Source organism: Hermetia illucens, chromosome 6, assembly GCF_905115235.1.
Source record: "Hermetia illucens chromosome 6, iHerIll2.2.curated.20191125, whole genome shotgun sequence".
Lineage (NCBI taxonomy): Eukaryota > Metazoa > Arthropoda > Insecta > Diptera > Stratiomyidae > Hermetia > Hermetia illucens.
The window spans coordinates 99,498,269-99,514,628 of NC_051854.1; the positions used below are offsets into that span (position 1 = coordinate 99,498,269).

General features: G+C 42.8%; 1 protein-coding gene across 1 annotated transcript; it reads left to right on the forward strand.

The window, feature by feature from the left end:
* Positions 1-10,562: 10,562 nt before the first annotated feature.
* On the forward strand, positions 10,563-11,765 carry LOC119660149 (39S ribosomal protein L19, mitochondrial). Its single transcript, XM_038068549.1, has 3 exons — positions 10,563-10,722; positions 10,776-11,090; positions 11,152-11,765. Exons 1-3 carry the CDS (start codon positions 10,659-10,661, stop codon positions 11,694-11,696), a joined length of 924 nt encoding a protein of 307 aa, XP_037924477.1. The 5' UTR covers positions 10,563-10,658; the 3' UTR covers positions 11,697-11,765.
* Positions 11,766-16,360: the final 4,595 nt, after the last annotated feature.

The window sequence follows — 16,360 nt, forward strand, 5'->3', positions numbered from 1 at the left end:
GTTGATTTCTTTTCGGAAAATGTTCAAACTAGAATATTAATTAGCGAGACTACCTAAGTATTTTGCGGAGAATTGACTCTAAAGTAAAAATTTTAATTTATTTTGCTATTTAGAACCAAAATTACGAAATTTTTATATTTTTGAATATGTAAGGAAATGGAGTATTTCAATTTGTTCAGGATATGCGGGATTCTAAACTCACATCCACATATGGGGAGCAGCTTACTCCCACTTTTTTTTGGTCCACGGATCCCTAGTTTGGGGCTAGCATTCAAAAATCAAAAAACCGAAAAGGACTAATGGTTTCATTCAGGGCAGAGGCAACTCTTCAGACGCTGCCTCACCTCTGCCCTAGGAGCAACGTGACCGAAAGTGGCAACAAGTGTTTTGTTTTTTTTTTGTTTTTAAAATCATTTATTTAAAAACCAGTGACTTACATTAAATACATAGCGTTTGTTTCTTATTACTAGCCTAAATGTAGCTTATGTGTCATAATTAAAAAAAAAACGGGTGGCTATTACAATGTTTGGCCTGCCCGACCTTCTCTGACATTACTTTTTTCGGTGTATTTACTTTACACATAGATCTTGACAATTCATGATTAAAAGACTGGACATATATTTGAAAAAAAAAACTGCGCCTGCACCTAGAGCACGAGAAGGCTTATTTACTTACCTATTCTAACCTAATCTAATCTAATAAATAATACTTAAATCTAATTCTTATAACTAATGTTTTTATAGCGCTCACAATTTCGCGCTTAACCTCTGTGCACCCCTACCAGGCAAGGAGTGTCGAAGGGAGAGACAATGGCGGGTTTTAATGCAGAGCTCACAATTTGGCAAGGCCTTAAGAATGTGGCCAATGGGGTGGAGTTACCTTCCAGATAAAGTTGCCTCATGAATGGATTGGGGTGATTCTCCGTTCTTTCGAAGAATCTTTCTAACAGGTTGAGAGCGAACTCTCGAAAAGGTTTAACTTTTGCTCGCCTGTACACTTCGGCATTGCGGCCGCACTTCTTGGTTTTCCAATTGTACGACAAGCCGACGCAGTGTCTCAAAATTTTGCGCTCGAAGGACTCGCACTTCTTCATAGCTTTGGTCGAGCAAGAGATCCATGTAGGGGCTCCGTAGCAAAGAATCGGTCTTATGAGGACTTTGTATAGAATCAGTTTAGATTTAGTGCAAAGTCCTACTCTTTTACGAAGAATAGAGTAGATTTTACTTAGTGCACCGCGTGCTCTGCTGAGAGCAAGATTAAGGTGGGGGTCGAATCGTAGGTGTTCATGAAAAAAGCATTCCCAGGTATTTCATTTGTTGTGAACTGTTTACTACGGTATTCCCGATGCGTAGCTTTAAGCGTTTAGCTTTTCTATGGATAGATCTAGACCCCAAGTATCTGGATTTTCTCCGAAGAGTAATAACCTGTGTTTTAGCCTCGTTGATTTTTATCCCCCAGGTCTGGTAGTACTTGCAGAGATTTGTTAAGTATTTCTCTATAGCATTAGCTGCCTTACCGGGTCGGAGGCTCAACTAGAGGATAAGCGTGTCATCAGCGAACTGTAATGTGCCGCTCTCTGGGATTGGAGCGTCGGCCGTGAAAATGTTGTAGAGTGTAGGTTCTGAAATGGGTCCCTGCGGTACTCCAGAAGTGACCGGTAGGAGATCGGAATAATCATTTCTCACGCTGACGTAAAAATGCCTATCTTCGAAGAAACTTATTATAAGTCTGATCACCGGGATAGGGAAATCAAGGCTGATTAATTTGAAGATAAGTCCGTTGACCCACACGGAATCAAATGCCTTTTCGAGGTCTAATGCACACACTACTGTGGACTTGTTATTGACGTTAAGTCTGCTAATGTTGGACTAATCCCACTGTCCATACTTTTTCGAAGAGCTTGCCCAAGTTGGAGAGGAGAGAGACGGGTCTGAAGTTTTGTGGTTCGTGGGAGCCGCCTTTTTTTTAATGGCGATTATCTTTGCTACTTTCCAAGTAGTGGGAAAGTAACCATTATTGATGCAGTTGTTGAAGACTGCAAGAAGGAACTTCATTGATGCCCTAGGGAGGTTTTTGATGACAATATTAGCTATGTCATCTGGTCCAGTTGATTTTTTGCCGTTAAGGCTTTTAGTGATGGCTGCGAGCTGTGATAAGCTCAAAAAGGTTTTTGGGTCATTTGGTTTGCAGGATGGGTTAAAGGTGGAGAAGGTAGTTAGTTTGAGTGAATGCTCATGAAGAAAGTCTTTGATTGTCGTGTCTACAATCGAACTGACGGCTCGGTTGTTACTAGGTAAAGGAGAGTTTAGTTGATTTAGGAAAGACTCTGCGAGTATTTGAGCTTTCCTAGCGTCACTGCCGATGTTTTCATTCTTCTTGGTAAGAACGAAGTTTTTGGATCTGATGCGGCCTGTCAGCCTATTTATATGTACAAACATATTAGATCCGGGTTTCACATCTGCTAGCTGGCGAGTGAGTTCCTTGCTACGGAATTGTTCCACCATTTGACGGATTAATGTGCTAAGGCAGTTAATCCGCGAAATTAACACTTTATATTCCGTGTTAGTTCTGTTGCCATTTTTGTGGAAGTTTCGTTTGAGATTTCTGCGCCAGATTTTTCTGACTTTCAGGTGTTTTATTATCTCGTGCGGCAGTTTATTGAACTGAATCTCATCGATTTTGAGGAGCTTTGTGTTTCTGCGTGTAGCAGAGTTGATGGCATCAGTAGCCAAGATGATGGCCTCATCGATTTCTTTGTCCGTTAGGTTTTGCGAGACAGTGATTTTTTTTCAGGTTTAGCTGTGGTGCTAATTCTGCCCTGAATTTATCCCAGTTAGTATGGGCGAATGATCTTATTGCGCTGGGTACTCGCTTTTGCAGTTGAGAGTTTAGGGAAAGTATAAGTTCAACTGCGAAGTGATCGGACATCCCTGGTAAAGTTTTGCACGTTAACACCTGCAGTGTGAGAGTGGCGTCTGCGGACATTAGAAAATAGTCAAGTATTGACTGACTTGCAGGCCTTGTGGGTGTGTCTGGCAAGATCATCTCAAGCTGGTTTAATGGACTTTCATTATGGATCCATTTTTCGAGGGCAACCCCATTTCGGTTGTTTGCCAAATCGCCCCAGGAAGTGTGCCGTGAGTTAAAGTCCCCACCAAAAATTAGGTATTTAGATTTATACTGGAGATCGCTCAAGATTTCTAAGTCTTGGCCCAGTTGTTCAGAGGAAGAGTTACATTTTATGTACTCGTAGACTGCAGCTATTAAGATGCGTCTATTGTCGTTAGTTTTAACTAAGGCCGCTGCCGCGGAACAGGTCTGCAGGTTTTTGATGGAGACTTCCTCAAATACATAGTCTTTTCTGACTAAAAGGGCGGAACCGCTGTTGGTGTCGTCCCGGATAATGTTATATCCGGTAAAATTAACGTTGTGCCTGCTTTTTAAATGTGTCTCTGAAACACAGAAGAAGTCTGCTTTCAGGGAATCGATCAACTCTTGTGCGGTGGCACGTTGGGCGCGTGAGACCAAGGACGCGGAGTTAAATGTGACGACTTTTAACTCCATGAACTTATCAAAAGTTGGATAGCGGCTAATTGTCGCTGTTCATTTGTTTGGGCCGAAGCGAGAGTTTCGACCAAGTTTTGGAAGGCCAATTTGTTGCCTTGAGGGACTTGAGGGGCTGTAGCTCTAGGAATAGTGTTCCTAGTTGTTTGGGTAAGAGGAGTTTGGGGGGCTGCAGCTCTAGGGAGAGTATTCCTAGCTGCTTGAGCGTAAGAAACGCCCGGTTTGGCCAAGCTTTGTGACATCTGAGTCACCGCATGTTTGGCTTTCATGGTCTCGGCATTTTTTTTCGCCCTGCCAGCTTCCCTTCTGGCAACCATGTCCTTGTATGCCGGGCATCCGCGGTAGTTGGCGGAGTGTCCGGCCTGGCCGCAATTGCAGCAAGTTGGTTTGTCTGCGGTGGGATTTGAGCATTCCCCTCGCACATGGTTTTTCGTGCACCTCACGCACCGGTGTACGATGGAGCAATTGATGGCGATATGCCCGAAGTTTTGGCAGTTGTAGCACTGCACTTCTTGAAACGGCTTGACTTTCTCAAGCGAAATTTTCTGGTGAAGGATATATTTCACCTTAAATGCTTCGTTTAGATCTTGTTCTGGCTCGAAAGTAGCCATGAACAGCCCCGATTGCGACTTCAATGGAAGCGCCGGGTTCAGGCTCTGGGCCAGTTTGTCGGCTCGTGTGACTAGATTTGAAACACTTTTCAACTTTAGGTGCGGGTACTCTTCGTTGAGTTCGCGCATTATGTCAGCCGGCTCAGTCTCTCTATGAAGACCACGGATGACCAAAGACTGAGTCCTTAAAGCCGGAGGGGTACTGGTCGTGGCATGCAGTCCCTTTTCCTTAATAAGGTTGAAGATCGCTGCATGATCCTCAAGACTTTGAGCAAAAATGAGGGTCCTATCGGCCCTCGTATTTTTTAGGGTTGCTTTTAACCCTTTCTCTTTTAATATCCTCAAGAATTGAGGAACATTAATTTTATACCCAGTGATGGGCGGAATTTTTGCCTTTTTTGGGCGGGTAGCCTGGGGGGAGGGTGCCTGAGGGTTTGCTGGAGGGGCATTAACTCTACTTACACTCACCTTTTCTTTGTTTCTCTTTTTCCTCCGGTGGACGAAGTTGAACTCGTCGCCTTCCTCTTCTTGGATGACGACGCACATCTCTCCATCTTGATGATGTTGTTGATCCTTCTGTTGTTGTTGTTCATGTTGATGTTGTTCACGATGATGTTGTCGTTGCTGCTGCTCCGACGTTGTGATTGGCATCCTCCCTTCGAGGGATGCCAAGCGATCCTCTAGCCGCTTTATAATTTTTAGCTGACAGTCCAGCTGCTGGACCATCGCAGCCTTTTCTTGTTTTAGCCCCTCGATTTTTTCGAGGAGGGTCGCGTTCATTGCTTGCAGCTCTGGGGAGCTGCCTTCTTCTTCCGATGACATCTCCTCGGGGTGTATCATCTTACACCTCTTGGCGGACATCCTGTCCCCAAGCCCGTATTTGCTGTTGTGCGCAGCAGCTCTGGAATGTAACAATATTTTTTTAATTTAATGTTCTTATAATAGTTACCCTTTTTCGGACGTGAATGGCACCACTGTCCAGAACGTATACTTCCTTCTGGATTCTTGTTCAGCTCTGCTCTTAATGACCGTTCGCTTCGAGAGCTCGGAGCGAACTCGTGTGGCAACAAGTGGAAAAATGCTTCTTTATATCATCGCAAAAACACGACAAGGTTGCGAATTATATTGAACATTTGGTCCATGTAGAAGTGAATTTGAGATCCCGCATATCCTAAACAGCTACCTGGCTTTAGTCAAATTTAGATTCAAACAACTGGCGGTTTAGTTCAGCATTGATTATTCGTCTCGTCTTCACCAAAGCTATCACAGATTGGAGAGGGAGCCACGCCAATCTTCGCCAGGAGGACTTTACAAAAATTAGAGACTATTCTGTTTAGGGTGCTGACATCGCCGTCGTCGTGTTGAGGAGGGAGGAGGGGGGCGGAAACCGGGATTTTATGGGGTATATTTGTGGAAGATATAAGAGAAAAATTTACCTTTACCTAAGGAAGTGGCTTTGAAAGCCTCGTTCCATTCAAGAAGAATGTTGCTACGTGTTAACTGCAAGACGTCAGAAAAAGCATGGGCGAATCAAGGTGCTCGCCGTTTTTGCTCGTCTGGCGGCATCACCCGCTATTTTGTTGTAAAAATTTCCGCTATGCCCATGAACCCAGTGGATCCGCATTTCTTCCAGACGAGCTCTTCTCATTTCATCGTGGGGGCAGCTAGATAATTGACTGAGCTTTTGTTAATGATGGCTTTAATGGCCTGAAAAGAGTTAGTGAAGAAAACCTTAATTTTGTTTAGCTTGGCTGTACCTGACAGTTTGATTGCTTGGACAATGGCTAGTAGCTCAGCCGAGAGAACAGAGGTTGTGTCTGTCTCGTACATTCGGCGTTTGAAACATCGACCGATGTATCAGTGGCCAGAATTGTAAAACCTAGAGCTTGCCATTTTTGAGCATCGTCGTCCCCATAGGCGTTTAATATGGAAAACTGTTTGAACGGGGTGGGGGTTACGTCTGCACATGAGTTTTCTAGGATTGGAAGTGATGCAATTGTTCCTGATGAGGGCATAAAAGGATGGTTTGTACATTTTGGCATTGAGAATGTCTGTGACTGCCCCTCTGGAAGGCACCAATGAGAGATTCAGTTTTCTTTTCAAGTTATTTGAGAGTGAATCCTGAAGAGGAGGCATAGTTAAGAATTGGTCTAAAAATCCCTCGAAATAGCTTGAGACTTTCTCTAAGGTGGAGTTCCCAGTTGACCCCCATTGTAAAGTTTATGACCATGTTGAAAAATTTATCTTGTTGAATTGAAAAGAGGCAAGATAAGAGAAACAAAAGTCCAGGTATCAGATGAAGTAAAATACTGCCAGGTTGTCAGCTGGCTTGATGGCAAAGGAAGTCACTACTACACTTATCAATTAAAAAGTGCAAAAGGTCTTCGTGTTATCATTAAGGGAATAGACTCAGATGTCGACCCAAACGACATAATCAGTGACCTCAAAACGAAAGGTTTTGATGTAAAAACAGCCCATAATGTACTTAACAAATCCAAGATACCACAGCCCATGTTCAAAATTGAACTAACCCCCGAATCGAGCAAAATACCAAAAGGAAAGATACACCCAATATACCATCTCAAGTACATACTCCATCGAAAAGTGACAATTGATGAGCCTTATAAAAGAACAACAATGGTACAGTGCCAAAATTGTCAAGAATTTGGTCACACGAAATCCAATTGCAAACTATTGAACGTTTGCGTAGCGTGCGGAGATCTACACCCAACAAAAGACTGCGAAAAGAAGAAGGATGACCCAACAACCAGAAAGTGTAGCAATTGCGGAGGAAACCATACCGCTAACTATCGTGGATGCCCAGTATACGTAGCCCTCAACAGAAACACGAATAACATTGGAAACAAAAGAAACCTGAAATACGACCTGCAAACTAACATCACCCACTTCCATCAAAACTCCGAGCACCGGCCTGTCGAGTATACTAGCTATGCGGACGCTGTGAGAAGCCAAAACCACACTCAAGACAATCAATCAGCGAAACAAAGTAACCAACAGCAGCCCCCCCTCATAAATGAAAATTTCCAAGGTAATATCATGCAAATCCTCTTATCACTAACAACCAATATTCAACAGCTAACCAGCACTATGAATCAAATGCAAGCAGCTCTCAACAAGCAGACAGAGATATTATCAAAGCTACTCTGTAAATAATGAGGAAAATAACAATAGCACACTGGAATGCAAACGGTATCCTAAAACATAAGTTAGAACTAGAAACGTTTCTTCACACAAATAGTATTGATATAATGTTACTTTCACAAACCCACCTCAATAGCAAAAATTTCTTTAAGATTTATGGTTATACATGTTATAGCAATAATCACCCCGAGGACAAACCTTACGGCGGTACACCGATTCTGATCAGAAATCGGATAAAACACTTTCCATTACCTACTACCCAACTCAGTAATATCCACCACACGGTTATTAGCATGCAAGATAGTTACTATACTTATACTTAATATTGCAGCAATTTACTGCCCCCCCCCCCCCCCAAGCAAACGATAAGCTCCGCACAATTTGATGATTTCTTTAGAACCCTGGGACCGCGATTCCTCACGGCAGGCGATTTCAACGCAAAGTCTCCTCATTGGGGTTCTCGACTGACCACCCCGAAGGGAAAGCAACTCCTAAAGTCCATATATAACAATAATCTTCACTGCATTTCTGGTGGCTCACCAACCTACTGGCCAACAGACAGATCTAAAATTCCCGATCTAATCGATTTCGGAGTTGCAAAAAACGTCAGCCCAAGGCTTATTAGCGCAGTAACTACTAGTGAACTCTCATCTGACCACCTACCCACGATTATTACTATTAACTCTGAGCCAACGCTTATAAATAACGAAATCAGACTGACTAACGCAAGGACAAACTGGATTGCATACACGAAATACTTTGAAAAAAACTTTTGCCCTCACATTAGACTGAAAACACAAGAAGACATAGACAACGCATTGAACTACCTAACAGACACCATCACCGAAAGCGCAAATATTGCAATACCTACAATTACTACCAATGATGACCGAATTACATGTCACTACAATAAAAAAATTCTTGACCTACTAAGAATTAAAAGTCAGGCAAAAGCTGCATGGCAGAAAACACGTTCTCCAGCAGCTAAAGCAGCTTTCAATAAAGCTTCATGGAACCTAAAAAAAGAGCTTTATATAGACAGAAACAACAAAATACAGGACTTTATCAGTGGCCTTTCCAACGAAGCCGATACCAATTATTCAATTTGGAAAGCAACAAAGAAAATTAAAAAACCAGTAGAAACGGAAACACCTATAAAAGACACTGCAGGAAACTGGGTAATGAATAACGAAGCAAAAGCCGAAACATTTGCTAAGCACTTAGCCGAAGTTTTCAGCCAAGAGGACACGGATCTTGAACCAAACATAGACTCACCGACCATACATGAGGGAAGGCCCTTGAAATTCTCACTCCCCCAGCTACGTAGCAAACTTTCCGAAATAAACCCCAATAAAGCCCCAGGACATGATCGTATCACTGGAAAGATGCTCAACAAATTACCTATAATGGAATTAGTAGCCATCTTACACATCTTCAACGCAATTCTATGCTTAAACTATTACCCAAACAGTTGGAAGCATGCTAGGGTCACAATGATCCCAAAGCCCGGCAAGGACCCATCTATAGTCTCATCCTACAGGCCAATAAGCCTGCTGCCAGTTCTATCCAAACTCTTTGAAAGACTTTTGTTAGATAAGCTTCTACCCTCCCTAGAAGAAAATGGAATAATACCCGACCATCAATTTGGGTTCAGAAGCGGTCATAGTACCATTGAACAAATTCACAAAATCACTAATTATATCAAACTGGCCCTTGAAGAGAAAAAATATTGCATAGGACTCTTCCTCGACATTTCCCAAGCATTTGATAAGGTTTGCCATCAGGGCCTCTTCCTCAAAATAGCCAGGTACCTCCCCACGAAATTTCACAAAATCCTCTTCAGTTACCTTCAAGGACAGACCTTCAAGGTCAAATACAAAGAGGCTCTAAGCAGAAAATATCAGATAAAAGCTGGGGTGCCCCTAGGTAGCGTCCTTGGCCCAATTCTCTACTTACTATACACTTTTGATCTTCCAACATGTGCAAAAATATTAACTGTGCAATACTCTTTTCCCATATAAATCCGCAAACTGCCTCAAGGGTACTACAATAACTAACAAACAAAATCAAACCAAGCAAAAACCCAACAGATTACCTTTACCCTGAGGAAAAGAACATGCAAACCAATTGTCATAAATAATAAACCAATCCAACAAACGAAAGTAATCAAGTATCTCGGTATGCACCTTGACAGACGACTTACATGGAAGACGCACATTAACAAAAAACGAGAACAAATAAACATACAATTTAGGAAACTATACTGGCTACTAAACAAAAAATCAAAGTTGAACACAACAACAAAAATTTTGATTTACAAGACGGTACTAAAACCAATATGGACATATGGACTGCAACTATGGGCCTCTGCAAAAAAATCCAACTTAGCGATTATTCAAAGAACTCAAACAAAAATTATTCGTGCAATACTTGGCGCACCAAATTACGTAAATAATAAAATCATACAACGTGACATAAATATCGCAACGATTGAGGCCGAGGCCATGAAAGTTAGCAGTAAATACCTTAATAAAATACAGACCCATCGTAATGTAACTGCAAGAACTATACTTAAAAGCAAACCGTATATAAGACTAAACAGAACAGACCCGCTTCAATTAGCATAACAACAGACCACAAAGAACATGGGTGGCGGCCAAACCAAACAAGTCGACAATACCGGCGAGGTGATAAATTCAGTAATAGTTAACCCGGTAGACGTCCAGTCAAAACAAATTGAACTTATCTTAATCATATTAACATCGCTTGTCGGCATTTCCTTTGGATATCAGAATTATAAGGACTATCGCAGGAGCCTGAAAAAGAGATACATATCCAACATAATCAGCTCGGGCAGTGCTAAATCTCCACAGGTATAACCCTGAATCTTGAGAAATGATGCTTTGAGGCCATTTTTTAATTTTTTCTAAACAAAAAGCTCACAGATGCACTGGCACTGTTAGCGCTTAAATCCTAGGTTAAGAATTGTAACAAAGTAAGCTAGAGGTCTAAGTAATGATCTAATTCTTGCTGTAATTAATTAAAATGTAGAATGAAAAAAAAAGAAAAAAAAAATGCTGAAAATCAAATTTTCATATTCTTCTTTCTATCGAACTTCTAACGCAGATATTCATTAATTATTCAATTTTGTTACTTGACGTTGAATATTAAACAAAAATAAGCACGATAACACTTTGTTAGAATAATTCGATTTTATTACTTCGAAATTTACTCAACCCTCATAAGAAGATGCTGTCAATTCGCTCAGGTTATGTTTTGGGACTTTGGTTATGAAGATTGGGGGATAGGTTCCAGAGAAAAATGAATATTTCTTCCAAAGTATTCCAATCGGCAATAATAAACAAGACAAATGTTCGAAGGATAGGTAAGTAAGGAAATGTTGATCAACAACAAACTTTATCCCCACCATCATTTCAGCAAGCACTGTTCCAAGATGTTCGGCTCAATCAGAGCGCAAGGTGCCACTTTCATCGCAAGCCCAAACGCAATCCAACTCTCCATCATCTTCTGAACAAAGGAAGCCTGTAGTGCCGTCGGAATACCGCTTCGTTTATCCCGAATTCCTCCCTGATCCCAAGTTAGAATGGCGTAATCCGATTCGCGAGAAATTAGAACGAATGGACATGCTCAATCGGCGCAAACATATCGACATCCCTGAATTCTACGTTGGGTCGATAATGGCTGTGACCTACTCTGAGCCCTATTCGGCCGGGAAAGTGAGTCGGTTTGTAGGTAAGATTGCAGACTAAGGATCACCTTTAATTGCCTCAATGTGGTTGATTGTTTCTTCTAGGAATCTGCATTGACCGTGATCGATGCGGCCTTCGGGCCCGTTTCATCCTTCGTAATGTAATCGACTTCCAAGGAATCGAAGTGGAGTATGAAATGTACGACCCGGCAATTCAGAAAATAGAAGTTCTACGCCTTGAAAAACGTCTGGACGATAAACTCTATTATCTACGTGATGCGCTGCCAGAGTATAGTACATTCGACGTGAACATGGAACCGGAGCTTTTGCCTGAAGGCGCTCCAGTCCCCGTGAATGATATCAAAGTGAAACTTCGTCCGAGGCCGTGGCTTGAACGATGGGAGCGGCAGAACCTGAAAGGTGTAGAAAACATTGAAGAGCATCTGAAGGAGAAACACATCCTTAAAGCCAAAGCCCGCGAAACACCTTGGGAGAAATACGATTTGATGAAGCAATATCGGAAGACGATACCAGAAGAAGAGCAAAAGGAAATTTACGCTGAAGTGTATTCACAGCTGCATCAGCTGGAATTGGCCAGGAAGAAGATGAAGCGCAAACGAACGTTCATTAAACCGACAAAATTGGCGTAGACTAAGATGGATTTGTATTGCAGATTGTAATATTGTTGTTAGGATAAAATATTTCGTTTTTTCTTCGTATCTTGGCTTTATTTTGTTACAAAGACGAAGGGGAAGTTTGGGTACGTGATGTAATGACTTGCCTACAATGCATAAAGAACTCATTGGGTTAGAAGTTTCCCCAAAATAGATCATCATCAACGGGGCAACATCCGTTATAGGCCTGCCTTAATAAGGAACTCCAGACATCCCGGTTTTGCGACGAGGTCCACCAATTCGATATCCCCAAAAGCAGTCTGGCGTCCTGACCCACGCCATCGCTCCATCTTAGACAGGGTCTTCTTTTTCTACCATAGATATTGCCCTTATAGACTTTCCGGGTGGGATCATCCTCATCCATACGGATTAAGTGACCCGCCCACCGTAACCTATTGAGCCGGATTTTATCCACAACCGGACGATCATGGTGTCGCTCATATATTTCGTCATTGTGTAGGCTACGGAATCGTCCATCCTCATGTAGGGGGCCAAAAATTCTTCGGAGGATTCTTCTCTCGAACGCGGCCAAGAGTTCGCAATTTTTCTTGCTAAGAACTCGAGTTTCCGAGGAATACATGAGGACTGGCAAGGTCATTGTCTTGTACAGTAAGAGCTTTGACCCTATGGTGAGACGTTTCGAGCGGAACAGTTTTTGTAAGCTGAAATAGGCTCTGTTGGCTGACAACAACCGTGCGCGGATTTCATCATCGTAGTTGTTATCGGTTGTGATTTTCGACCCTAGATAGGAGAAATTGTCAACGGTCTCAAAGTTGTATTCTCCTATCCTTATTCTTCTTCGTGTTTGTGTTTGACCAGTGCGGTTTGATGTTGTTGGTTGATTCGTCTTCGGTGCTGACGTTGCCACCATATATTTGGTCTTGCCTTCATTGATGTGCAGCCCAAGATCTCGCCCCGATTGCCGCCTGCTCGATCTGGTTGAAGGCAGTTTGTACGTCTCGGGTGGTTCTTCCCATGATGACGATATCGTCAGCATAGGCCAATAGTTGGGTGGACTTGAAGAGGATCGTACCTTTTGCATTTACCTCAGCATCACGGATCACTTTCTCGAGGGCCAGGTTAAAGAGGACGCATGATAGCGCATCCCCTTGTCGTAGACCGTTGTTGATGTCGAATGGTCTTGAGAGTGATCCTGCTGCTTTTATCTGGCCTCGCACATTGGTCAGGGTCAGCCTAGTCAGTCTTATTAATTTCGTCGGGATACCGAATTCTCTCATGGCCGTGTACAGTTTCACCCTGGCTATGCTATCATAGCCGGCTTTAAAGTCGATGAACAGATGGTGCAACTGTTGTCCATATTCCAACAGTTTTTCCATCGCTTGCCGCAGAGAGAAAATCTGATCTGTTGCTGATTTGCCTGGAGTGAAGCCTCTTTGGTATGGGTCAAAGATGTTCTGGGCGTATGGGGCTATCCGGCCTAACAAGATAGTGGATAATATCTTATAGATGGTACTCAGCAACGTGAAACCTCTATAATTGCTGCACTGTGTGATATCTCCATTTTTATGTATGAGACAGATAATGCCTCGTTGCCAATCATCAGGCATTGATTCGCTGTTCCATATCTTGAGCACAACTCGGTGAACCACTTGGTGTAACTGGTCGCCTCCATATTTAACCAATTCGGGTGTAATTCCATCGGCTCCTGGCGACTTATGATTTTTTAGCCGATGAATTGCACGGACTGTTTCTCCTAAACTTGGTGGTGGCAGTATTTGTCCCTCGTCTTCAGTTGGCGGGACCTCCAACTCGTCGATGTTCTGGTTGTTCAGTAGCTCATCAAAGTACTCAACCCATCGCTCTAATATGCCCATTCTGTCGGAAATCAGATTTCCCTCTTTGTCTCGGCAGGATGAGCATCGAGGTGTATAAGGCTTCATCCTGCTGACTTGTTGGTAAAACTTGCGCGCCTGGTGCGGTTGCTCCCTGTACTTTTCTAGTTCATAGACTTGTTGGTTCTCCCAGGCTTCCTTTTTCCGTCTGTGAAGTCGCTTCTCCACTCGACGGAGTTCGTGATAAGTCTCTGCGCGTGCCCGCGTTCCTTGAGAATGCAACATTACTCGGTATGCGGCATTCTTCCGTTCCGTTGCGAGCTTACATTCATCATCAAACCAGCCGTTCCGACTCCTTTTGCGGCTAGGGCCAAGTATGTTTGTGGCCGTATCCATGATAACGTTCTTCAGGTGATTGTGAAGATCATTTGTTGATGCTTCATCACCAGGTCCTCTGTTGACTGCGGTTATTGCGGCATCCATTTCCCTCTTATAGGTGTCGCGGAGGGTTGTGTTGTGGATGGCTTCAGTGTTCACTCTCACCTGATTGTCAGAGGGGATTCTAGGTGGTATTGTTATTCGAGCTCGGAGCGCCATGCCAACGAGATAGTGATCCGAGTCTATATTGACCCCCCTATATGTTCTGACATTCATCAAGGCTGAGAGGTGGCGGCGTTCGATCAACACGTGGTCAATTTGGTTGAAAGTGGTCCCGTCTGGAGAGGCCCACGTATGTTTGTGGACCGCTTTCCGCGCAAACCAGGTACTTCCAACAACCATTTCGTATGGCCCTGCTAATTTAATAGTCCGCAGTCCGTTATCATTTGTTTGTTGAGATCAGATTCGCTTTAAAGGGAGAGTAACAATGGACGGTTTTCATCGGATTTTGTTGCCTCTACACAAAAATTCACAAATCGCCCTCCGTCAGTATTCATGAAAAAAATATGAATTTGGTGGAGCGTCCGGAGCTGAAACACAATAATGATTTTAGAGATCATCGTTGCTTTCTTCCATGGAGACATTTTTCAATAGAGCAAAATAAGTGGAAATCCAATGAATGCTGAGCTATATAAAATTCCGAGTGGATTTCTATTATATCTTGCTGACTTGCTGCAATATGTTGTCTTGCATTATCGTGCAGTAAAATTATTTGTGGTTTGCCTTTAAATTACTTCTATTGAAGCATACAAGTTCGGTAGCTGCTTTCTGCATCATCTCGCATTAAGGGGTAACCACTTTGGGGCCAGATCCAATACATCCAATTCTCCGTCGTTTATGAATATGCCTCACTCAACTCAATGTAAAATAAACGCTTATATTAAAGTTATAGAAAGGGTTTTTGTCTAGTACGCAATTTAGTGATACGAGTCTACATCAAGCAAGTAACGGAACGTGAGCAAGAACGTAACAATTGGTGGTAGCGGTGGGATTGCGTAAGCCAGGATGGTTAAATTCGAGGGCTTGAAAAGGGAGCTGTTAGCTTTAGACTCCCTACGACGAGAACCAAAGCAGAACTGCAGAAGAGACTTCGTGAAGCTTTGGAATCGCGAGGTATTTATGTCGAGGAACGTGAATCCCAGTGTGAGCCTACACCGTCTGTTAAGAGTCGCAAGGAAGCAACTGGAACGTCCCCGGTAAACAACAAGGACATAGCAGCTCCAGTGCAAGCTATATAAAATGGAAGAATTTAGAAAGTAACAACGAAAGGCTAGCAAAGTTTACGGAGGTAGTCAAAGTACAGACCGTAGACATAAAGAAAATCATGGTAGCCCTCCAGACATATGCTAAACAGTGGGAGAAGGGTTCAAATGAATTAATGGAAAAGATGAAGAAATTTACGAGAAAGTTGGAGGCGAGAGAAGAACAAAAGAGCATTCTAGTAGTAGCAGAGCAACAAACAGAAGGTTTAGAGTGTTTGGAGGATGGCCTCAAGAAAGGTACGGATAGATAAGAGGTAGTGGTAGAGCGGCAGAATGAAAAGAAGAAGAAGTAAGTATACAGAACGAAGTGGTACAGCGTGAGAATAATAATGAGATTCCAAAGCCGATGGAAGAGACGGTGCAAGAGGTTGAAAAACGGCAGGAGGAAGTTGACAAACAATAGACCATGGAGGGGTGATAAGAGAAGGTGTAAAATGACAGGAAAAGGCCATGCGAGAAGGTACGAAACAGAAGGAAGAAATTTAAAAGCAGAGTGAGCATACCTGGCAGGACAGTGCAAAGCCGGAGGAGATGATTATTCAAGAAGTGATAAGTCGGCAAACAGAAAGGGTGAAGTGAGTTATTGACAAGAACAACTTGAGACCGTTCAGGACAAAGATAGCAACAGGCATATGCTGGACGGCAAGGAATCTAGCAACAGTATACAACTCGGTTAGTGACTTGAAGGCAATGGTTCGCCGAGTTGTAAAATTAATGAGCGTAACACTTATGCACATTTTTAGAAGTGAGTGCCATGACTGGAGTAGAGGAAGGTACGAAGGATAGAACCTACACTACACTGTACAGCCAACAATCGACTTCTACCGCATTAAAATCTCAAATCTGTCCAAGCATATAAAACGCACATTAAAAATGTTCGACATGCAACTGGTAAGACCAAGTCGTATCTACCAGCTAAAATCTCAGCTGGCTAGTGAAAAGGACCGAAAAACAGTAGAGGAGATGAGCGGAGTATATAAAATCGTTTGCTCAGATTGTGATTGTGTATATCGAGCAAACAAATAGGCTGGTAACCACTAGATTTAGGGAGCATACAAAGAAGGCAGAGTTGGCTATCAAGTACTCTCGAAAACCCACAAAATCTATGGTGGCTAAGCATATGGTTGAATGCAGCATCGACGATCTG

Excerpts from the sequence above, each read along its gene's own strand:
- LOC119660149 (XM_038068549.1), top strand. The coding sequence starts at position 10,659 with ATGAATATTTCTTCCAAAGTATTCCAATCGGCAATAATAAACAAGACA. Across the intron at positions 10,723-10,775 it reads GACAAATGTTCGAAGGATAG|CAAGCACTGTTCCAAGATGT; the intron begins GTAAGTAAGGAA and ends CCATCATTTCAG. Across the intron at positions 11,091-11,151 it reads GAAAGTGAGTCGGTTTGTAG|GAATCTGCATTGACCGTGAT; the intron begins GTAAGATTGCAG and ends TGTTTCTTCTAG.